The sequence below is a fragment of the Echinops telfairi genome, unplaced genomic scaffold, assembly GCF_000313985.2.
Source record: "Echinops telfairi isolate 266 unplaced genomic scaffold, ASM31398v2 ScPeMD7_16;HRSCAF=60, whole genome shotgun sequence".
Classification (NCBI taxonomy): domain Eukaryota; kingdom Metazoa; phylum Chordata; class Mammalia; order Afrosoricida; family Tenrecidae; genus Echinops; species Echinops telfairi.
This window is the reverse complement of record NW_022103913.1, coordinates 10,771,149-10,796,624: the sequence shown is the minus strand read 5'-3', so window position 1 is coordinate 10,796,624 and position 25,476 is coordinate 10,771,149. Positions and strand designations below refer to the sequence as shown.

At 35.4% G+C, this 25,476-nt stretch overlaps 1 protein-coding gene across 1 annotated transcript in view; it reads right to left on the bottom strand.

Annotated features, from left to right (window-relative positions):
* STAG1 (stromal antigen 1) overlaps nucleotides 1-25,476 on the bottom strand; it is a 296,042-nt gene that overhangs the window by 230,283 nt on the left and 40,283 nt on the right. Inside the window, exon 4 of the mRNA XM_045287455.1 lies at nucleotides 9,146-9,310. Coding sequence (XP_045143390.1) covers nucleotides 9,146-9,310 — 165 coding nt within the window. The remainder of the gene's footprint in view (nucleotides 1-9,145; nucleotides 9,311-25,476) is intronic.

Genomic DNA, 25,476 nt, shown 5'->3' with positions numbered 1-25,476 from the left:
ATAACTGATTTATGGATTTTTATAGCAACTCTAAGAAGCCGCCAATAATAATAAAGTAAAATACTATTGTGGTAAAAATGTCTAATTACTGAATTACTAGCCAAAGGAAGAAGTTCAACCACACCCAGTAATGTCTTGGAAGACAAGCCTGCCAATCCGCTTCTTTAAAAAAAAAAAAATCACAAAAGTTAAGTGTCTTATTGAGCAGTTCTACTATGCACTCCGGTGCTAACATGCATCAGAATCTACTTAAAGCAACTAACAACAACATTAAAGTATCACTAATTTCAGTTACTTGATAATCTATCTACTTCCATAGAAATGACTTATCTCTGAGCTATTATATAGGAATAAAATAAATTTCCATCTTGTTTAGTGATTTATTATTTTCAGTTTCCCACTTTTCCCTTTTGCTCAAGTAAACACAAATGTTTAGCATATTTTATTACATAACTGTAAATCCTGACTCTGGTACCTTGTACTATAGTGGTTAAAATTATTAAAACAAGATCCTTGTATTAAATATATATTTGTTTGTAATCATTCCGGTACTTATATTTCCTGACTCTGTACGATTTTCCTCCATTCATCTCCAATGCAGACTTTCCTTCCTCAGACGCCTGTGCCATAGAACTTCATGTCAGTCAACAATGTATTTGCTCTCTCCTCTAATATCTTAACATTTCTTCTATAATTAGTCAACGTTATCACACATTCTTCAACCATCTTAATACTTCTTAAAACTATTAAGCTTTTAAGCCAATAAACATTCAAAATTGCTATGAATATTTTATTCAGTTTACTCTATAGGTTCAGAAATATCTGATAATTCCTATGAAAGCCAATTCAAACATATGAAAGTTAAGAAAGATTTTAATACATTCACAGCCACTTTTATCTTTCTTTGGTACATTCAGAATAAAACTTACAACCAGCTAAATCCTGAGGGAGAATTCTGATGTATTCACTATGTAGATTTGACATGCAACCCATTTATAAATCAGAGACACAAAATCAGCATCACTATATAAGCCTAAATTTTTCTTTAACAAGGACAAAACCTCCTCCCTAAGGGAAAGAATATGACTATCACAGACTATTTCCTAAGACATAGGAATCATTTTTACAAAGATGAAATCAGTTTTTTCTTTCAGTGTCTGCTGTCAAAAGCAAAAAGTATACTTCTCACATAAGAAACTGTTATGAGGACACTAAAATCAAAAAGACTCTTCTTAGCAAAGTATGTAACTGTATATTAATAGATCCATTTGCTTAAAATGAAACATCTTCTTTGGCTTGTAAGTTTGGAAATCCCATGAAGGCAAGAATCAGGTAAGTTCAAGTTTTATTTTATCCTTGACACTTTTTTTGAAAAATAAACTGTACGGCATTTTTACCTGTTATTTGTGTGGGGGGTGGAGGGGTGGGAAGAAATGCTGATAGATCACAAAACTTAATTTAAATGCTTATTAACTTAGCCGTTAAAGCAAAATAATAACTTTAATTAATTGAAAAACTCAAATATTCTAAAATTCAAAATGTATCCGGTGTCATGTATGTAAATCTCAAAACCAAACTATTTTCAAAGAAAGTCATCAACCAACATAAAACCTAACTCTTACAAAATTGTCTTCAATGAACAATGCTATACCAATCAACTAGGATTCACTCTAGATTTATTCTATAAATCATTCCACACCCTAATATTTGTAGAATCTGTCACCTCTGCATCCTCTCTGACACTGAAACTTTGAAATTTCATTGCTTCTCAATTGAATTTTAATTGAGTCGTAATTGTTCTCTAATTTCAACCTCACTCTTCCTGTTCTGTCACAACTTTTCTCAATTGCTTCCAGAAAGATATTTCAAAATACAAAATATGATAGTCATGTCATTTCTTAATTGCTACGAAATGAGTGACAAACTGAAAGCATTCAATGTTCAGTCTAGCTTCTCTCTTAGTTCTATTTTACTTGACTATCTGATGCCCTCTTCTACTGTCTAGTTCCAACTCATCATTAATCACAAGTTCCAGCCACACTTGCAAAGTTTTCATGATCCCATGGTCAAAGAAGGCCTTTGTGAATTTTCAGTGTATCTCTCACCATACATCCATTGATTATATCAAGCACATTTGTACATTTGTTGCCATCCTCATGCTCAAAATAGTATCTTTCTACTTGGGCCTGTGGTATCAGCTCTTCAATTTTACGTCTCCCCCTCACACCCTCCCTCCCTAACGAACCCTTGATAATTTATAAATTATTAGTATTTTGTCATGTCTTACACTGTCCACTGTCTCCTCTCACCCACTTTTCTGTTGTCTGTCCCCCAGGGAGGGGGTTATATGTAGATCATTGTGATCCGCTCTCCCTTTCTAACCCACCTTCCCCTTCCCCTCCTCATATCACTACTCTCATTATTGGTCCTGAGGGGTTACCTGTCCTGGATTCCCTGTTCCCTGTTCTTATCAGTACCGGTGTACATCTTCTGGTCTACCCAGATTTGTGAGGAAGAAATGGGATCATGATAGTGGAGAGGAGGAAGCATTAAAGAACTAGAGGAAAGATGTATGTTTCATCGTTGCTATTCATTGTCTCCTCCCTGCGACCCTTCTGTAAAGGGATGTCCAGTTGCTTACAGATGGGCTGTGGGCCTCTCTTCCGCATTTCCCCTCATTCACAATGGTATGATTTTTTTTTTGTTTTTTGATGCCTAATACCTGGCCCCTTCAACACCTCACGATCGCACAGGCTGATATGCTTCTTCCATGTGGGCTTTGTTGCTTCTCAGCTAGATGGCTGCTTGTTTATCTGTAAGCCTTTAAACCCCAGACGCTATATCTTTTGATAGCCGGGCACCATCAGCTTTCTTCACATTTGTTTATGTACCCATTTTGTCTTCAGTGATTGTGTCGCGAAGCTGTGCATCACAGAATGCCGGGTTATGAAAACAAAGTGTTCTTGTGTTGAAGGAGAACTTGAGTAGTGGCCCAATGTCCGTCTGCCACCTTAATACTCAACATATAAATATATGTACATAGATCTATTTCTCTATTGTTATAAATATATTACATATACATGCCTGTACTTAGACCTTTATAAATGTCTTTTGTCTCCTACTTCTTTCCTCTATTTCCTTTTACTTTCTTCTTGTCCCACTATCAGGCTTAGCCTTCATGGTGGTTTCAATAGTTCCTCTCAGCTACATGGCCCTTGATCAAACCCCACCAGGCATCCTACACTCTCCTGGCCATCGATTTTAGATCACTTGTTGTTCATACCTATTTAAGTAATTCTCCTTTTTTAATATTGCTATTGCAAGCAAAGCACCAACAAATACACTTTTTTTTTAATTAAAAGATCAAATATACTTCACAGGTATGTTATATGCATGTCCAAGCATTTCTCTAGAGCAGTGGTTCTCAACCTTCCTAATGCTGTGACCCTTTAACACAGTTCCTCATGTTGTGGTGGCCCCAACCATAAAATTATTTTCGTTATTACTTCATAACTGTAATTTTGCTACTGTTATGAATTGGCAACACCTGTGAAAGGGTCATTTGACCCGCAAAGGGGTTGCAAACCAAAGGTTGAGAACCGCTGCTCTAGAGGTTAGATACATCAAGGAACTGAATTCATTTAATTCAGTGTGATCATATTCACTAAAAACAGGGTTATATTCATTCAATATTTACCAAATGAATGAAAATTGGATAATAAAACATTCAATTTTACTTAATATTACTAAAATTTCGTTCCTAGCAGTTATACATATTTAGACTTCCCATAGGCAGTGGTCTCAGATAGCACAGGTGACACACCGAGGACTAATGTGCTCCTGACGCAAGCCACATTATTTTTAATCTCCTCAAATGCATGTGTAATGGGCCTTTGAATACAGAAGACTGAAGAATGGATACGTATGAATTATGATCCTGGAGAATAATACTGAAAATACCTAAAACTGTCAAGGGGGAATCAAAAACAGAGGACGGCCCTCAATAAAATGGATTGACACAGCGGCTTTAACAGTGGGCTCAGACATACAATTGTGAGGATGGCACAAGGCCATGTACCAGTCTATTTTGCATAGGATCTCTATGAGTCAGAGCCAACTTGATGGCACCTAACAACAACGTGCTACATTGGTACAGACTGGATTGCTCCATCTTTGATATCCTTTAAATGAGGTTCTCCTATGTTATTATACAATTTAGGACGCTTTTAACTATTACAGAATTTAATTAATAAGTACACTACAAGAATAAGCATGCACTAGACCCTAAAACAACTTGAGATAGATCAACTCAAACATAAGCATTAAAACTGCAATAGTTATCAGCAGCTTTCGTCAAACCTCCTTTATGAAAATAATCATGTTAGCCTCTAGTTAGTTTCATGTAATAAACTTTACTCTGTTACTCTCGTATTTTTCCTGAATCCTTTAAGATAGAAGAATCAAATTTGTGCCAAAAAGGACCTATTTCTGTACCTAGTTTGTCACTTAGATGATTTTCTTCTATAATATATATTTAATTTATTGGTTTTTTTGTACTCTCTAACATTTTATCTGTTATTTTATGTTTAAAACGAGGATGTGATAGTGAAAATACTGTGTCATTTTCAATGCAATGTTCATACATACAAATATGCAGTTCTATCTGAATAAAGTTAAAACACTTATGTTTACAATATTGAAGAACAGTTTAAAAATTTTAAACAAAAAATTGTGCTTCTTCTATTTCCTGATCATGTTTCCTACATGTGGGAAGCAGTAATTAGATATAAAAGTAATATTTTTGTAGCTGTTCACAATACTTTTATTAATGTGAAATAGAGAATGATGAAATTATCAAGATGAATGGTTAAAGATTAATTTATTACAAAAGGCCTGGAAATAAGCTCTTGCCATCCACTCAATTTCTACTCATAGTGATCCTGTACTACAGAATGTAATTGCTATATAGAGTTTTTTATAGGCTGTAAATATTTACAAAAGCAGAGCAACTCCCCTACAGGAGCAGCAAATTACTTAATGTGCTCTTCTGGACAAAATATCTAACTCCCACCAAAGGACCTTTTCCTGCATGGGTCTGGTAAGAGGGTGGGGGAAGATAGTAATATGATCCACCCGCCAATAACTGTGAATAGGATTTCCTCAAATGCCATCCTGCTGTGTATAAAATTAGTCCGATGACAAATAGTGTGGGAATCGCATTAGCAGCAAGAGCCATGAGTCGGTTGCCCTCTGAACCTGACATCCATCCCTGCACAGTGAACATCCTGGTCCAGACAGAAGACAGGTATACCACCATAGGAGCAACAGCAGAACAACGAGCCAGAGCATGGAACAGAGTGATGGACTACCCAATCCCTAGAGCTAGTAAAACTGAGTGTTTCTGAGCTTGAAGCTGGCTTGTGGGATGGGGTACCTCTGGGCACTTAATTCGGGTACCTGGGCTTGCTGACCTATGATGTGTTAGCCGAATGGGTATAGGCTTAAAGGCTTGAAGTTTACAGCCAAATGATATGCCTCTTTGGGAATTTGTTAGCAGAACTGAAAGAACTTTGTGATATATCCCAATAAACAACAACCCTGAGCAGATTCTCACTGGCTTTACAATTTGTTAACTCCCTTAATAAATTCATTATGAATTTTGTCTGTGATTTCTGTATAGCCATTGCAATAGATGTTAGTAGAGAATAACACAAATTGGTGTCAGGAGTGGGAGTCATTGTAATGGCTTCAATCTCAGAGAAGGATGAGGTTTTTTAAGAGACAGGACTAAAAAGGCACGAGAAGTAAGACATCTGATTCCTAGAATGGTATTTTGATTACTATAACTTGCAAGGGATGTATGGAATGATATGGTGCTTCATGAGTAGAGAAAAGTTGCTTCCGGAGTGGCCTAAGGAAAATGACTGGCTGATTAAGATTAATTAATAGACCAGTGCCTTTTGGAATCATACTGCCAGTTATATGTACATAAATATATACAGTCCAGCCACGGGAAAGAGATTATTCTATTTGGGTATTATTAAAAGATTTTTTTTAAAGAGCAAGGTCTTCAAGGAGACAGATCAGCAGAGTGGCTACAACAGTGGTTCAAGCACAGGAACACTTATGAGGATGGCTTAGGACTGGGTAGTAATTCACTCTGTTGTGATAAGGTCACTATGAGTTGGAACCAACTTGATAACATCTAACAACAATAAAAAGATTAAGAGTTATATGTTTGGTTTCACTAATGATACTCAATATCAATCATGATTAGAAAATAAAGGTGTTTTTTTTAAACCAAGGTAGAAAGAAAATCTAAGCTCCACCAGAACTGCTGAGAGAACAGGATTTTGCATTTGAAGAGAAACCTGTAGAAATAAAGATTGTGGGGCTTTATACAGTTTCGAGCAAGCAGTTTATCACTGGATGCATCAGAGCAGGAAAGTCTGTGCCCAGTAGATTCCTGTGCCATGAACCTCATGAATCCAGGAGACAGATACACCATCAGAGGAACAGCAGCAGAACCAGGCCAGAGCATAGAATAGTGATGGGCTTCCCAACACCCAGATCAAGTAGAAAATATTAATTAAGACAACACACCTCTTTCCTCCATGGAGCAGTAAAACAGGTTTGAATTACTGACCTTTTGCTTAGTAACATAATGCTATACCCAATATGCTAAAGATCCTTCTTTAAATATTACAGCCAAGAAAGCCATATGGCACAGGTCTATTCTATAACACATGGAGTCACCAAGAACAACATATGAAAGTGGTAATATGTCTTGCTGGTGGTTTTGTTTGTTTTTGAGGTAGTTTTGAGTCTGTCTATTGCTTTGACTAACAACTTAGGACTTCTCATTAACTATTTCTTTTACCATTTAGCACACTCTTAATCCACCTCTCCCCATGCCCACACAATTTTCAAGACTTCTGAACACATCAATCTATACATCCTGGTAAGATACATTAAAATGAGTAATTACTGAACACAATTAAGGGATTTAAAGAAAGCATTAATATGGAAGGGTCAGGACATATCCATGGATACATACAGGTTTGACAAAGAGGATATTTGTATTGTGTGTTTACCTTTGCTACAAATATACCCATGAACGTGATGGAGCATATAGAGCACAAACAGACAAACAAAAAGTATGGATATTAACCCAGCAAATTAGGGGAATGATTCACTGGGCGCAGGGTTTAAGAACATAATCTTGGTGGACATCAAAGGTACGATTTATGTGTTCCAACCAGAAGAAAGAAAGTGATAAATATTGAAGACACATAGAAACGATTAGTCCAAAAGATTAGTAGACTAGAAGAACATCGTTCTCCAAAACTCTGAGACCAGAGAAATTAGATGTTGCCTGGCTCCCACTACCAAGTGCTCTGAAGGGAATCACATTAGAAGGTCCCAGATAGAGTAGGAGAAAATGTGGAACAGCACTAAACCATAAAAGATACCAAGTTTATTGGCTGAGACAGACTGGTGGACCCACAAGACTATGGACCTTAGTCACCCTTCAGGACAGGAACTGAACTCACCCCTTCAAGTTCAGAGTTAGAATAAGCAACCATTTTAGTTAAAAAGGGCAGAATTTACCTAGTGGCAGAGAGTTAGGAGAGGAAGACAAGAAACAGGAATGACTGAGAAGAAATGGCATAGCCCTGGTATAGTAAAGGGATTGAAATTGAGGGGCTAAAACAAAATGTGTATTAACTGTTGAATATAAAGCCAGTATCTGCTGTTTAAAAAAGAAAACGTGGACAACATATGTACAGATTTGTTTGATACATGGATATATGTATGGATTGTGATAAGAGCTACAAGAGCCCCAAATAAAATAAAAACTAAAGAGAAAAAGTGTTTAGCTTCAAAGCCAGTGGTTCAGAGAAAATTACATCCCTGAGGCTGTAAGAGTCCTCAATAAAATAAAACCTGAAAAAAGAAAAAGTGTTTAGCTTCAGGTTCAGAGAAGATTACAGCCCTGAGAACACTGAGGCCATTTTCCTTGTTTTACAGGGCCACTGTGCATCAGAATACACTTGACAGCAATGAGTTAAATAGAAAATATACTAATACATTATCTGCTTTTAACACTACAAGTAATGGTTTCATAAGCTGATTAAAAATATTCAAAATAAACTAAAATACTATGTAAAATAAGCAAGTAAATAAGATTTAACTTATTTTCCAACATCCAATGAACAAAAATTCATATTAAAATAATGAATTACTGTTTTCCGCTTAGGTTTTCATATAACATCTTACTATATAATATCCAATTAGTTCTTCCACCACCACCAGTTGCCATCAAGTCTATGCCAACTCACTTGAATCCGTGTGTGAACTCTAGCATTGGCCAGATTTTTATCAACAGTAATCAGGCCTTTCTTCCAAGATGTCACTGGGTGGTTTGGAACAGCCAACCTATCAATTACTAGTCAAAGTCTTATCAGTTATGCCCCTCTGGATCTCCTACACAATTGACAGCCCTGGTAAATGGAAAAGTAGGTGCTATGGAAGAATCCCACTGAAAGATATACTGGTACAGGTTTTTGAAGAGTAGTTTATAACAACAGCTTGAAAATCTATATTTATTTATATATATTTAATATATATTTATTTTTATATACTTAATATATATTATATTTATATTTATAACAACAGCTTAAAAATACTTTTTAGCAAAATAATTCTCTCTAGTATTTTATATTGAGCAAATATGTGGAGATATAAACATGAATAAATTTCAAAATGGTGAAAATAATGTAAAGGCCCACTAAAGGAACTGTGAAGCAATTATGGTTTTTCCTAATTCACTACTAATACTATTACAGTATTTCAAATAGTCTTATATAACATGTTACTGATATAAAATAAAATAAACATATATACTACTAAAGCAATTTTTAAAAAGCAGTCTGGGTAGCTCCTGTTTTGTATAAGTCATTTTATGCAACACAATTTAAAGGTTATCTAACTTTTAAAAAATGCTTTCCTGAATTATATTATAAAGCCAAATAAACTTGCTGATTATATACTCAAGGAGCACATATAAAATCCCAATAGAAAGACTAATAGGTTACACTGGATTATATTGCTTTTTACACAAAACAAAACAGTAAAAACCTACCTGCATTGCACTTTTCCCCAGTTTCACCACTTCAAATAATGTAACAGGCTCTCCTTCACCATTTTGCTGAGGGTGCCCATTAGCTCTTCCACGGCCTGTTCCTCTAATTCCAGCTTCAATTCTGCTCTTCTCACCTGGAGATTTCCGTGGCTTCTTATTTGTAGACTGAAATAAAAGTTGTTTAAAAAATTGGAATTAAATACAAGCTTACTTTGCTCTATTCAAATTAATCTCTGGTTCCTTTCATGAAAAGTATTTAAATACTATTATTTACATATAATGAAACCCACTTCAATTGACTCAACCCAAACTCAAAGTGACCCTACATAGAGGTTTATGAGACAAGTTTTTCAGAAAGCCAACAGCTTCATCTTTCTTTAGTAAAAGGGTTTGTAATTTGAACTTCTGACATTGAGGTAAGCAGCCCAACACCTAGATCCAGATGCCACCAGCGCTCCTTCAAGTATTATTAAATACAGGAGAAATAATTCCTCACAATCCTCCCCTCAAAAAAGAGGCTATACAATGTGCTTTCAGTACTGAAGAATAGTAGTATTTTCCCAACAGGTTTCCCAGGTTGTCGTTTTTACAGGAACACATACCCACATTTTTCTCTCACAGAGCTCTCACTTGGGCACTGCATCATCAAGGGCCCTTCTATGCAGTTTAAGTTCTTCAATCTCAATATCCTCCCTCCACTCAAGGATTAGAAGCAAGAAACAGTAGCTACTTATCTATCTGTGCCTCCCATTCAGAGCTTAGAGCAATTTAAAAAATACATTAGGTAGACATGGTATTAACTCCTATAAAATTTAATTTATACAGAAATTCATTTCATTTCACCAGTCACACCAATGACATCATATTGATAAATGTAACTGACAGCTTTTGAAACTTTAACAGATCACAAAATTCCTTCCTGTTATAAATATATTGCTCCAACCCTTCAAATTCCCCCTTATTTGTCCTTCTTAGTGATGGTGAGGCAGAGCCCTATAAGCAGCTCTGCTATAATCCCATGGTAGGGAAGAGCTTTGTTTCTGGTTCCAGCATCTGCTCAAGGAATTTTCTATTTCTATATCACTTTATAGTATTTTTTCACTTTTGGAGGAAATTAACAAATTTATAAACAATTTTTAAAATATGAATTAACAGATGAGTTTACCACTCAGCTTCTTTTAATTTTTAAACACACTTTTTTAAAAACTGTTCTGGAATTACAGAAAAACCACAAAGAGTGTACAAAGAGTCCACATACAGTATGTCATCTACCTACACTATTAACATCTCACACTGGTGTGATAGATTTGTTGAAATTATTGAATCGATATTACTAAAAATAAACTCAAATCCATATACTACTCAGATTTCCTCACTTTTGGCCTACAAACCTTTTTCTATTCCAAAACTACTCTACTGTTACAATGAATTGTCATTGCTCCTTAAATAGGTCTTGGATATGACAGCTATCTGCCTGTCATCAGCTGCTATTTTTCCATTGATACTGTTCAATTCCAGCATATATGCATAGCAATATCAAACTGTTAAACCATATCCACAAGGAAGATGTATAAACTAGATTAAAGCACTCGTGTACTGATTTTTGTTGGGGTTTTTAGGTGTGGTTCTCTCTTTCTCTCCCCCTTAGCCTTACAGAATTATTTCTAGAGTTATTTAGGTTGGTACCTTTATCTCCAATTTGTAATACATTAAACTACCATGGGGTTCCCTTCCCTAAGCTTGTGGGGGAGGACACAAAAGGTCTTTGTGGTATGTGTAGTTGTAACAATTTTGATAAATGTATAGTGCCATATATCTGTAACAAACTCTTTACTTACTTATTCATCTAATAAAGATATCTTGGTCACTAGCTTTTAAAGATTATCAATAAGAATTCTGGAAACATTAAGGAGGCCTGGTGGCATAGTAGGTTAAGCACTAGGCTGGTAACTGCAAGGTGAAGAGTTCAAAAATTAACAAGTGCTCTACACAAGAGATAGTCTCAAGAACCTCAGGGGCAGTTCTACCCTGTTCTATAAGGTCCTATGGGTCACAACTGAGTTAGAATTGACTCAGTGGCAGTGAACTTTTGGTTTTCTACAAACATTTGCATATAGGTTTTTCTGTTACCCTAAGTTTTCAAATTAGTTGTATGAACTATCAGCTCCCCCACCACCACCACCGCCCACCTCAACCATTCTAATAGGGTTCATTTCATTAATGTGTAGTTAAATAGTATGTGTAGTTAACTTCTTTGATGTTTTAATTATTAATTTTTAAAAGACAACTGGTTAATGGTCATCTAATATTTTACATTAAATTTTCTCTACTCAGATTACTGAGAAGGATTTGATCTCTTGACTGGACCCAAACAGGTTCTCTATAAGTTGTAATATGGTAGCCAGTAACCTTAAATAGTTAAAATTGAGTATCTATAGTATAGCTAGTTATGTACTCTCAGATGTGAAGCCACAAGACTGTGAGTATATAGAATAAAAAGGGGGCATATAAAAGACTTTGGACACCTTGAGTTAAATAATATGTTAATCTTAACTATTTCTTAAATCTTACTGAAAATTTTAAAATTTTAAATTATTCAGCTCACACTGTAATTTCTGTTGTATAGCTACTCTATTCAATATAGCCATAACACTCAAAACTTCCTTGTTTCATAACTGACCTCAATTATACCGTCATTATTATCAGGTTAAAAGTACAAACTCTTTGGCTTGGCAAGTAAGGCTTTCAGTTACTACCTATTCCACAATGTACCATACCAGAGCTCTCCGTACATGCTACAATAGTAGCAGCATATTGATCAATTAAAATATACCTGAGAGAGGGGGAGTACGGAATGGGGACCCAACACCCATCTGCAGGCAACTAGACATCCCCTTATTGAAGGGTCGTTGGGAGGAGACAAGCCAGTCAGGGTGCAGTGTAGCAACAATGAAACATATAACTTTCCTTTAGTTCCAAAATGCTACCTCCACCCCCACCCCCCAACTACAGTATCATGATCCCAATTCTACCTTACAAATCTGGCTACACCAGAGGATTTACACTGGTACAAACAGGAACTGGAAACACAGGGAATCCAGGACGGATGATCCCTTCAGGACCAGTGGTGAGAGTGGCGATACTGGGAGGGTGGGGTAGAAAGGGGGAACCGATTACAAATATCTACATATAACCTCCTCTCTGGGGGATGGACACAGAAAAGTGGGTGAAGGGAGATGTTGGGCAGTGTAAGATACGACCAAAAAAATTATCAGGGGTTCATGAAGGAGGGGAGGGAGCAGGGAAGAAGGGGGGAAAATGAGCTGATGCCAGGGGCTTACATGGAGAGCAAGTGTTTTGAGAATGATGAGGGTAATGAATGTACAAATGTGCTGTATACATTTCATGTATGTATATGGACTGTGATAAGAGTTGTATGAGCCCCCAATAAAATTATTTTTTTTTAATGCCTGAGAGGGGATTGATGAGTGGTTTAAAATTTTAATGCAGAACTAACAGTCTGAAATGTAATTCTTCGCAACTAATTTTTTTTTTTAAGTATCTATGCAACATGGTATTTAGTTGGGACTCTAGATCCTGGCCCCTCTTAACAAAACTTCAATTTAACTCATTCTTCAGTTTAACAGGTATATTGTCCTAGCCTGTTTGTGTCAAGTTGCTCAAATTCAAAAGGAAATAAAAGACAAACAAAGAAAACTTATCTTACTACCCTTGTCCTTAAGTCACCAACTTCCTTTTCTAAAAACAATCAATATTCACTTCCAGAGACACTGAAACATATAAAACCAAATACATGTTTTGCTATATATACTTTAAATGTTATTTACGCTTAATGTTGTTCACTATCAAATAATTTTGTAGTCAATTTATATGATTATTTACAGAAAGGTTCGAATCTTTCCTGAAAGCTAGAGTGTTGCATTACATAGATATACAATGCTTCATTTAATCATTCACCTATTGGAGATAAATTTTTATTACCTATAATATTACAGCAAATGATCTAGTATATAGTTTATATATGGAATGTGTTCATACAGAAAAATATCATTATACTCTATAGCATATATGTAGTATGAAGTAAAGTTCATGAATAAAGGGGAGATAAACTAGAATTCTCACAACTGTGAGGAGGCTTTTAGTATTAGGAGTGTTAGGAACCATTTGCTCAACCTTGAACTTGTCTGTATTTTCCTACTATAGATCCACCAAGTAATAATGCAAAATAAAGAGGCAGAAATCCAAAAACAACAAGAAAGTTATAGTCAGAAAGACTGTCCTTAACATAAAAAAAGTAGAAATGTGAAGATACAACAGGATACAAACAATCATTGGCTTCTACTTGAGAACAATTTTGCAATCCTAAGAATAATGCTCTATAACTGTGTCTATTCTACTTAAATCACAGGATTTTGTTTTGGGGTTTTGATGTGATCTGGGGGGAGGACATTTTTAAATAACGAACGATGACAGTTATTTCAGAGGGTAATAATATATACCAGTACTAATTATTATGGAGTTGATAAACACTTATGGTGACTCCACATGTGACAGTAGAATTACACTTGTTGAAAATATGCAGAGAAAAACACCAACCAATTCAACAGTTTCTACACTTAAAATACAGTGGCACTGATTCTATTTTTCAAGTCCAGTGACCATTCTCGCCTTTCTTTTCTCTTCTCCCACTTGTTTACTTTTTTATCTAATCTCGAGTTGCTATTGTCAACTTAAATGCATAGTTGTCAAAAGAGCGTAATGCACAACGAAGACACATTTTACTACTCAAGCTATACAACTATTTGGTTTTAAGACACTTCAGGGTGACATTTCTTTGTTTAAGGTTATCTCTTGGCAATAGTTGCATAGGTCGGTCATCCACCTTGACTACAGAAAATCCATGAGAATTTCCCCTTTTGATCACCTTAAGCAAAATAATCAAGTTCTTCTGGTCTCATGGCAAAGAAAGCAATTAGCCAAACATTACATATTCTCCTCCTATTCCAGACCCTCCTTATTCCTCTGTTATAGAAACAAATTGTTGTGCCCTGAATGGCCACTAGCAAGTTTTAAAAAACACAGGTATTTCTAAGACTTCTAAGATCACAGAAGCATTAATGATATTACCAAGGCAATTAACTGGGGATGTTCCATGAAACTAAGACCCTAAACTTCCAAACCAGAAACCAAATTCCACAAGGAATATTTGGTTAGGCATAACCAACCTCAACAATGTTTTTGGGGAGGAAGGGGTCATTGATATAAATATATGCTGTACAACTTTTACCAATTCAACTTTTTATAGGTGTACAGCTTACTGACAATTACAATGTTCTGCTGTGCAACCCTACATCCTATTAGATGTAACATTACTATCATTACTAACACCTTTTCCCATCCCTCCATCTTAACCCAGTTACCACTAATGAGCTTAGTTCTCTATGCACTTGCCTTTTCTTTTCCTTTCATAAGAGTGAAGTAAGACAGTATTTGTCTTTCTGTGACTATTTCACTCAGCATAATGTCTATCCCTATTGCAGTATATTTTAGGACTTCGTTCTTCTACTGGTTAAGTAGGAGCCCGTTCTATCTATATATGCACATTTTATTTATCCATATAACTACTGAGCATTTAGGCTGTTTCCACATTTTATCTGTTGTGAAGAACAGTGGATTAAAAAATGATTAAAAATTTTTCACAAACCTTTGAGGCACCCTTCTATATCAAGATGTGAGACTGCATAGTCTTAAGTTTACATCTATCTAAATCAGTGGTTCTCAAGCTTCCTGATGCCGCGACCCTTTAATACAGTTCCTCATGTTGTGGTGACCCCCCAACCATACAATTATTTTCGTTGCTACTTCATAACTGTAATTTTGCTACTATAATGAATTGGGCGACCTCTGTGAAAGGATCCTTCAACTCACAAAGGGGTTGTGACCCACAGGTTGAGAACCACTGATCTAAATGAACCACGACACTCTTTTCTAAAACTGTGTCATTTTTATTACCATAAGCTATGGATAGGGACTCCAACCTTAGCTATCCTAGTAAGGGGAATGCTGTCTCATAATTTTAATTTGTATTTATCTAATGCCTATGGATGCTGAGCATGGTTTCTCAGCATTTTTTCCTTGTGTTGGGAAGCCATTTGAAAATTATCTTTGAGAAATGTCTATTCCTAACCTCATGACCAGATTGCTTGTCCTTTTTAAAAAAAATTTTTTTTTAATTGTGATTTCGGTAATGGTTCACAAAGCAGATCACCAGTTTTACATTTACCAAGTCATGCAAATTTTGTTTCATAACATCTGTTGCAATTCCCTAAATGTAACATCACTTATTCAACTTTATCCTGTTTCTATTCATTCCTTTCTTTCCTTACTTTTTGCATTTTGTCCTTGAGTAAACACTGCCCTTTGATTTAAGTTTCTTGTCTTTTTTGATGTTATCAAAGTTTTGTATATATTTTGCTTATTACATTCTTTTCAGATGTCATATATACTCGACCCAATGATCAGCAGAGGCACCAAATTTTACCACAAAAACGGCATTTTAAAATGTGCTGAAAATTTCGGCTTATACACAATTATGTATGGTACATTGTTCCAGAATTATCCTTTCAGTAAGTAGTCTACTTTTCTTTTTGGTTAAGCCTCTTGGTGACTGAAAGTTTTATGAGGTCCCCAAATCTTCATAACTGGATGAATATTAATCATAAGTGGAGAAAACACTGAAATTGTTGGGGATTTCATTTTAGTGGAATCCACACTCAATGCCAATGGAAGCAGCAGTCAAAAAATCCAATAACATTACATTGGGTAGATTTACTGCAACCAACCTCTTTATGGATGACTTGAATTATGTTGTGTGAAGAGTATTCATTATAGTATGGACTCCTTAAGAACAAACATATCTGTCTCGGAAGAAGTATAAACAGAATGCATTTTAAAAGCAGGGCTGAGGAGACTTCATCTTACTTTAGACATGCCACAAGGAGAGACTAGATCCTGGAGAAGGACATGATTGGTAAAGTAGAGGGTCAGGCCAAAACAAAAGAGGCCCATCAACTACATCGACTGACAAAGTGACTGCAACATGGGCTCAAACACTGAGATAATTGTGAGGATGGCACAGAACAGGGCAGTGTTTTATACCATTATATGTGGCATTACTGAGTTGGAACTGATTAATGGCACTGAACAATTTATTTTGTCTTTTGCTGTTTATGCTTTTCCATTGTTAAAGGATAGACCTGACAGTTTTCTTTTAATATTTATTTTAGTTTGTACATGTAGGTCCTTAATCCATGGAATGTGTTTTTGTGTGCTGTGTGAGGCACAGATCCTGTCTTATTATTCTGCCTATGAGAATCCAATTTTTCAAGCATCATATATTGAATCCATAGTTTTTAATACCTGGTTTTTCAGAAGTAAATCATCAGGCCTTTCCTGTGTTTCTAGATGGATTTGAATCTCCAACTTTTGGGTTAGCAGACTAATGAATTAACCACTTGCAATAATACTTAATTTTCTAATGACTTGCTGGGCTCTATTGCCCATACTTTTTTTTGGCACAAAGGTTGGGCCACCTGAAAATGTAATACCACTCTTAGATAGGATCCAGTGGAGATCTCCAATGAAAGAAATAAAAGCTATTCTTTATCAAAACTTGATTGAGTTCTGAGGTTTTGTTATCTCAAGAACTTAACTCTCTATGTAACCTATCCAATCCTCTAGCTCATCTGGAATTACAGTCTTGCCCCAAGGATTGAAGTCTCATCTTTGATTCCCAAGCCATTAGGTGGGACCTCCATAGCAAACTGCTGGACCACATATACATTAGCCTAGCACAGATTTCAATAGATTGATTTTCTGATGGACCATAGACAGTTTATATCACCTCCACCAGCTACTACCAACCTAGGAAATTTTCATTCCACTAAGTAGGAAGTCCATCCACTCCCAAACATGTAGGTACTTAATGTTAATTTGAATTCCATGGTCATGTCTCCTAGTTTCTTTTCCAGAATTCATGTTCAAGAACCATATTAAATAATTTATACTTAAATATTACTGCCAACTATGCATAACCCAAATTGAGGGACATTCAACAAATGTCATAGTCTATACAGGGTAGCTTCAAAAAGTTGTGGGAAAAAATCTTTTAATTCCATTTTTCTGTGAACTTTTTGAAAATTCTACATACTCCTAAAAAATACCGAGAGTAAGGAAATGTTGCAGATTATGAGAAACTTAAAAGACAAAAGGAAGAAATACACTGAATAATTTTTCACATAATCATTGACCAAAAAAATATATGAAAAGGCAATATTGAAACAACTGATAAACCCTGAATGGACTATGGACTAGATAATGGCACTAACTATTTATTTTCTAACTAGATAATGCTTTTATAAGAGAATGTCCTTACTGTTTAAAATATATGTTGGATTTTTTAAGGATAATGGGATTGTGTCTATAATTTATTATCAAATATTTCAATCAATTAACTGTTAGCTCATAAAAAATACAAAATTAACTCAAAATGAACCCATATCTAAATGTAACAGAAGACAGGGGAAATTCTTGGTGACCTTAGTGGCCAATTTCATAAATAGGAAACAGAAGCTCTACCTATCAAAAATAATCAGCAAATTAGAATTCATCAAAATGAAAAACTTTGCCCCCCAGAAAAAATTTTCAATGCTATGTGTTTCTTTTTTTTTTTCTTTTCCAAACAACCTTATCACCTTCAAAGTACTTTCAATTATACTTAATACATTTGTTAAATCTGTGGTTCCATTTTTGGAAACATTTTTTCAAATGCATTTGTTTGGATGGCTGACAGCACCTCCCCTGTTTTGTTTTGATATTTTTCTCACTTCTACGTCATCACATTGCTGTCCTTTCATGTCTCTATTCATTTGCAGAAACAAAAAAGAAGTCACACGGAGCGAGGTCAGGTGAGTAAGGTGCTTGGGGCAAAAGAGGCATGTTGTTTCTTTGCCAAAAACTGGCACAATGAGATGGCTACATGAGCACATGCATTGTCATGGTGGCAAAACCAGTCCCTCATCTGCCACAGATCAGGCCCTTTTTGGGGGGTCGCAAACTGTTATATAATCTTTTCAGAACCTCTAAATAAAAGCCTGATTGACAGGTCTGACCTGGTGGAATGAACTCCAAATGCACTATCCCTCTCATATAAAAAACAAACAAACAAGCGAGCATCAGTTTTTGGAGGGTTACCACCCCCCACGCCACCCCAGTATATCATCAATATAGTTTTGGCTATTCTAAGGGCTTTGCATTTCCATGCATATTTTAGAAAACATGCATTAAACCCAAATTCATTGCCAATGAGGCATTTCCAACTCATAACAACCAAATAGGGCAAAGCAGAACTGCCCTGTGGGTTTCTGCAACTTAAACTTTTCACAGCAGAAAGCCTCATCTTTCACTTGAGGATCGGCTGGTGGTTTCAAACATGCCACCAGGGCTCTTATACATGACTTGGGTCACACTACGCAGATAAGGTACTTGTAGCCCACCATGGGTATTAGACAGCATGCTTAAATATAAATAAGGCATATGGAACCTTTGTGAGGATGGGACCATACAAATAATTCCCCTTTAACAGGGTACTGGTCATTTTGCCATCTCATTAGGCTTAAAAAGAGATACAATCACAGCGCAGAGGGGGGATCTCATTACTATCAAGAAACAAAAGCGAGAAGAGGAATACACCCTTGGGATCTATATTCACTGCACTGACAATCTCCAAGATCCAGGAGACAGCAAGAGAATTTTAACACTGGAAATGGCATGATAATGAGAACCAGTAGCTACAAAGGCCCTAAAAAGAAGAGAAAAAGGTGCCAGCAGAACCAGTAGAGTGGTGGAGATGGCAAATGGGTTTCACAGTAAGATAGGTGAAGTGGCTAAAATAGGAATGCTGACCTATCTCGCGAAAGAAGCTGAGTACATCTGAGCTAAGGCTTAATTAAGGATAGCATGGGGTGCATCAGGGCACTTACAGGTAGAGCTCAAAAACAATGGATTATACTTGAATAAGGAGGGAGGAGGCCAGGTTGGAACAGGGGCTTAGGGCAGAGAGAAGAGGCCTATCTGATAGAGACAAAAGAAGCCTGTTCTCAGAAGCCAAAAGGAGTACTGCATGAGATTTTCCTACCTTCTACTAGTAAAAAGAACTATCCAGTGTGTATACTTTCTGCAAAAATCAGTAGCCCTTGAGAAATGATTCAGCTCCAATCAGCTTAAATACTACATTCAATACACTCAGGTCAGTTTGTAGTTCATAGGTCATTTCTCCATATGATTAATCACCAAATATTTATTTAGAGAAAGTTCAGAGAAATTGTTTAGAACATAGACTTTAATCAAATTTCCAAATCTGAATAGAGTTCAGCATGCTCCTAGTAAACCTAGAAAAGCACCTTAATCCTTCTATTCCTTAGTTTTCTTATCTGCTATATGGAATAGTATGCATTTCCTCATAATAATTATGAAGATTATATATAAACCATGTATGACATGCCATGCATGCGCAATACATTTTGAATCTTTTAATAATTTCATAATAGAGTGACAGTATTCTAAACACTGGAGAACAATATTAAAACTAAAAATTATATTTTCAGCCCTCATGCAGTATATATTCCAATATGGAAAAAAGGTATGCTCACAACTTCATATAATGCTTCAGATGATGCTTCAGTAGTCACATAACTCTTTTAAAACAATGTAGATAGCACCTCATCACACTTGTGAAATCACTGATGATCAAGATAGTTACTAGTGATTTTCTAATTCCGTCAAAATTTCTGTATTCAGTATATCTAATATTCAGTCCGTATAACAATATAGACTCAGAGACTATTTAGTGGCATATAGAATCCATTGTTATTATTATTTATTTTGATTTTCCCAGATGGGTCCAGCAGAAGTTATTTTCAAGTCCATCTTTTCTTTGAGTACATCCTTACTTACAATTACAAAAAGGTATTATAGGGCTCATCTTCAACTTTTTCTGGCCCAGTTCTAAGACCACCCATTTCTCTGAAGAGTACTGATTACTTTGGGAGGTAAATGTTACATAGAAATCAAGATAGAGGTGGAAGGTATGTTTGCATACACAGGTGTCAGTTTCCAGGCTCTTAATAATAGTGTGTGCCCCCCCCACACACACACACGTCTACCTCTATTTCCCTATTTATATATATTGAAAACCTTGAACTCATTCTGATGCCTCCAATTCCACTTCAATACCTATTTTCAGATTTGTGGTCTTCTCCAACAGTGAAAACTCTCTGCTGGGTTCAACAATGTGTTTCAATGGTCACACAGAATATAAAGATAACACCCATGATCATGGAGTTCATTTGAAAAGCTACTTGGTCACAAAATGTTAAAAATAATTCTTTTGTCTGCATTGCCTCTTCTTAGCCAAGCTGACAGGCATGTCTATCTCCTCTTCCTTGCCTCCTGCCTGTTTCTTGGACTGAGAGCACACTGCTCTGCTTGATGGTCTCAGTGCTGCTCCTCTGATCTTTGGGCTGCAAGCTCTAGTACCTCTGCACCCCGGTGACTTTCTTTCTTGAGTCATGGATGTTGCTCTATTTTGCTTCCCAGATGGCTTACTTATAATAAACTCAATGAAACGGCAACACCGACTACATAAATGTTCACATGCCATATTTACATGGTCCCACCCAATTATTTGGTGAGAGTTAAAAAGGAATGGATGAAAGTGCTATACCAAATAATTTCACTACACCACAGCAATTTTACTGCTTCAATCTGGTAGCAGAAAGTTATGAGTTTAGCTGCTAACTCTCCCTACCTGATGAACTGGGAGAAATTTTAAAAAACAGAAACAAAAAAACTTATTGCCATCAAGTCAATTCTGACTCATAGCAACCCTATGTGAGAAAGATGAGGCTGCTGCTTGTGTAAAGAAATACAGTCTCCATGGATGACAGTGAATGGCCAAAATCCATTTACAGGTCCCCGCTTGGATTAAGTTTCTAGTAAATTCCCTCTGACCACTAACTGGGGATGTGAATAGCCTTACTATCAAGCAAGCAGCTTTGGAAAGTAGACCATTGCAGATATAATTAGGTTAAAATTTAACAACAACAACAAATTTAACACTTATCATTTGTTCTCCCTTTTGACCTATTAGTTCTAGTTTTCCTAATTTTCTGTTATCTATTTAGCTGAGGTTTTTCTAGATTTTTAAAAATTGTTATTGGATTTTGTTTTTGTTGGATTTTACTTTATATGAACTCAAGGTTAGGTAAATCTATAGAGATAGTAACTAGGTTAATAATTTCTTGGAGTTATGACAAGGGGGGCTTGAGGGAAGGAGGTAATAATGAGTACCAAAAATGTTCTAAAATTGACTGTTGTGATGGCTGCACAAATTTTTAAAGTATGTTTAAACTACTGAAGTGTATGATATGTGAATTATATATCAATAAAACCATTAATTAATTTTTTTTAATTTACAGCTTCAGAAACCCAAAGGGACAATTCTACTCTGATATGGATGGTCAGCGAAAAAAAGGGGAGACCATCAAGGAAACGGATTTATCCGGAGGCTGCAGCAATGGATTCACACAAATATGAGGGCTACGTAGGGCCTGCCAGTGTTTGTTGTGTTATGCATAGGCTCTCTACTGAATCAGAGCTCAACTTGACAGCATCTAGACAGCAACCTTCCACACAGTTCAAAAAGGGAAGGTTATAACAACTTAGTTTTTCTTTATCATAAACTTGTTCTTGGAAAATAAAATACACACAGAAAAGATAACAAAATATGAATGTCCAGTCTGACATCATTCTTTTATCTTATAAATCCTAAAATGAGAGAATTTAAAAATACAAGATCCCATGAAGACAAAACAGCGTATCTATAGATAAGAAATTACAAAGTCAATGCTAGGAAATTTAGTAAACGAATAGAAACATGTTTTAACTGCTCAAATCCCTGATACTGAGTGGTTAGAGCTATAAAATATAACACATTAAGAGGGCTTTTCTTTTTCAACCAAAGTGAAAAAGTTAATCCATATACCTAGCACCAGACAAATTTTTCAAACATCTTAGAGAACTTAAAAAGTGGAGTACTGAGTACTGCTCCCTTATCAGATGCCCTTTAGTAAGTGTATGTGGTATATCTATGTTCCATAGGGTTAATAATAAAGAAGTTAATGTCAAGAGTCTACTGATGAAGTTAATTCATGGATTCAAGGGCAATAAAGACACTGGAGGAATAACCATAGGAAGGCCAAATTCTCTGAAACTAGGCTTGCCTGGATTTTTTGGTACTTTATTTCATATAAATGTATATCCCCAGGAAGTAACAAATTTCAATTTACCATATATACTCAAGTATAAGCCGAGTTTTTCAGCACATTTTAAATACTGTTTTTGTGGTAAAATTAGGTGCCTCAGCTGATATTCGGGTCAGCTTATAATTGAGTATATACAGTACCTTTGTGAAAATTATGTGAAATGTGAAAACTTTCTAACTGGAAGTTTAGAACAAGCATTTTATTACGATATATATACAAATTCACTTAAAATAGTTCTGATAAACTATATTCTACTTAAAGAATTATCACTTAAAATATGTTAAGATTATGATTTTCATAATTTTTATAAATAAAAGAATGCATTACACTTTCCATCCATTTTACTGAATTAAATGTTTTAAAAAAGTACTTTTAATAAAAGCTCTAAGTATGAAAATTAACTATCTAAAATGATTCTATCACAAAATCTCTAGACAGGATAGACACAGAATGTTTTACATATTTAGAAGTGTAGCCTATTTTGTCTTCAGCTTTCCTAGAAACTATCAAAGATTAAAAAACATTATTTATGTGATATTATCCATGGGCTATAAGTAAAATAACTATTACAACCCATTGCTGTCATGTCAAGTCTGACTCATGTATGACCCCTTCTACAACAGAACAGAGCTACACCATCAAGTATTCAACCTCTTCTCTTTCTAACAGTGTCTAATGGGTTCCAATTGTTGACCTTATGTTTATAAGCCCAATATTTCAAATACTGGGCCACCAGAGTCCATAAATAAACCTTTACTCTATCAGAAATAATTTACATAAATTTGTTTTCAGATAGCTTAACGCAAAACTTTTATAAACAAAGTTGACTTCAAAAAATTTGTAGAAAAATTAAGAAGGGACAGTTTCCACTAACTTAAAAAATCTTATTGGGACATAATTCACATACAATTCAATAGTTCAATCATATCAAGAAGAGCTGTACTATCATTAGCACAATCAATTTTAGAACATTTTCTTCTTTTTTTTAACTCCTTGTTCTAAGCTCCCCATTTCCCCATTTAACACTCGCTGCCAGACATCCAATGCCAGTTACGGTACACATCCACTTTGGATTTCATATATTGAAAAACATACAGAAACAAAGAAACAAATAAATGCTAATAATAATAAAATAAAAAGAGGAAAGCATCATTTGAAAAGAAAGCAGAAAATATTAAAAACCAAAACAATTCTAACACGGGTCAGAGGTAGATGAAAAGATTAGGTGTGAGATTTTAACCTAACTATACCTGCCATAACCCACTTTCCAAATGTACTCTGCATGACAACACACATGAGAGCAAGGCAATTCACAACACTGCTCTATGTTCAGAAAGGGCTCACTGAAAATTTATTAATCAACCTGTATTTCCCCTTCATTTTTTCCTTTTAAACTGATACAACTTTTAAATTCATCAAAAGGGAGATCCAATAAGATGCTACATTTCAATCTAACTATATTTACTATAACTGTCTCTACAATACCCTCTGTCTGAGAACAAGGCTATTCACATCCCTTGACTACTACGGTCAGAGATGATTCACCAGAGGATTAATGATTCTACATGTGGACCCTGCAAATAAATTTTGAGCTTCCACTGTCATCCACAGCTTCTTCAAATTGGGTGTTCACACTTTAAGTTCTGATACCATTCCCACTTTCAAACATGGATTATAATATTTACAATCATTGTATCACGCAGGCTGATGTGCCTCTTCCAAGCTGACTTACTTGATGCCACAAATAAATGACTGCTTGTATGAAGATAAGCTTTTAGGACCCAGACACTATTGTTTCTCATAGTAAAGCAGAATCCAATTTCTTCACCACACTTTTCTATAATACTCATATCGTTAGTATCCACTAACTTTTTAATGTCCCCTTGTATATTAAAATAAACACAACTGTGATGTAAGAGAGTAACTGTAATACATTATTGTGAAATTATAGTTTAAGATAAATGCTAAAAGGTTTCTAAAAAGCAAGAATTTTTACACACTGAAGCCAGAGAAAGTCTCACAAAAGATAAGAACTATAAAAAGATTTGAACTACAAATTAAACTTATCAGTAAGAATAGAGTCAACAGCAATGGATTTGGATTTTTGGTCCTTAAGGTTAATAAAATCAGTAAAGCTAAATGTAAGGAAGCAAAGATTCAAGAAAAATGAAATATTATAAGTAAAAGTACAAAATTAGAAAAGATAGGCCAAAAAGGTCTACTTAACTGAATGAAGGGTTATAAGGAGAAAAAACAAAAAGTGCTATGTTGTAATTTAGAAGACCAAAACCCTATAATCAAAAGGAACTGCATGCTTTTTGAAGGAGCCCTGGCGGAGCAGTGGTTATACGTTGGGCTGCTAAAGACAAGGTCGGTAGTTTACAAACCACCAGTCTCTCTTTGTGGAAGAAAATGCAACTTTGAACTCTCATACAAAGTCACAGAAACCCGCAGGAGCAGTTCTATCCTGTCCTATAGGGTCGCCATTATAATCTGGTTCATGACAAGTGAGTTTTGGGGTTTTGGCATGCTTTTTTAAAAAGTTTTCAAAGAGATTCTGGAAGCAACATTAAATAAATCATACTTTTAAAAAGTCTGGAAAAAATGATAAATGAAAAATTAATGAAACAAGAGCAACAAAGCAGGCTTGAGAAAAAGGAAATACAGTTCCAACTGATAAATACATTTCTAAAGGAGATCCAAATTCATGTATCCTTAATATTTAAAATTTGTGATAGACTTTTATGTTTAAAAATAATAATAAAAAGTGGTATAAGAAATTATATGTACACAATTCATGCAAGAAACACAATTAACAATAAAAAAACTAATGGAATTTTTCATCACTTAAAAATGAGAAGTTTTAGTGGATGCCTGCCCCTCCCCTGAGAAGAATGTATCTCAAAGGATGGCACTGAATCTGCAGCT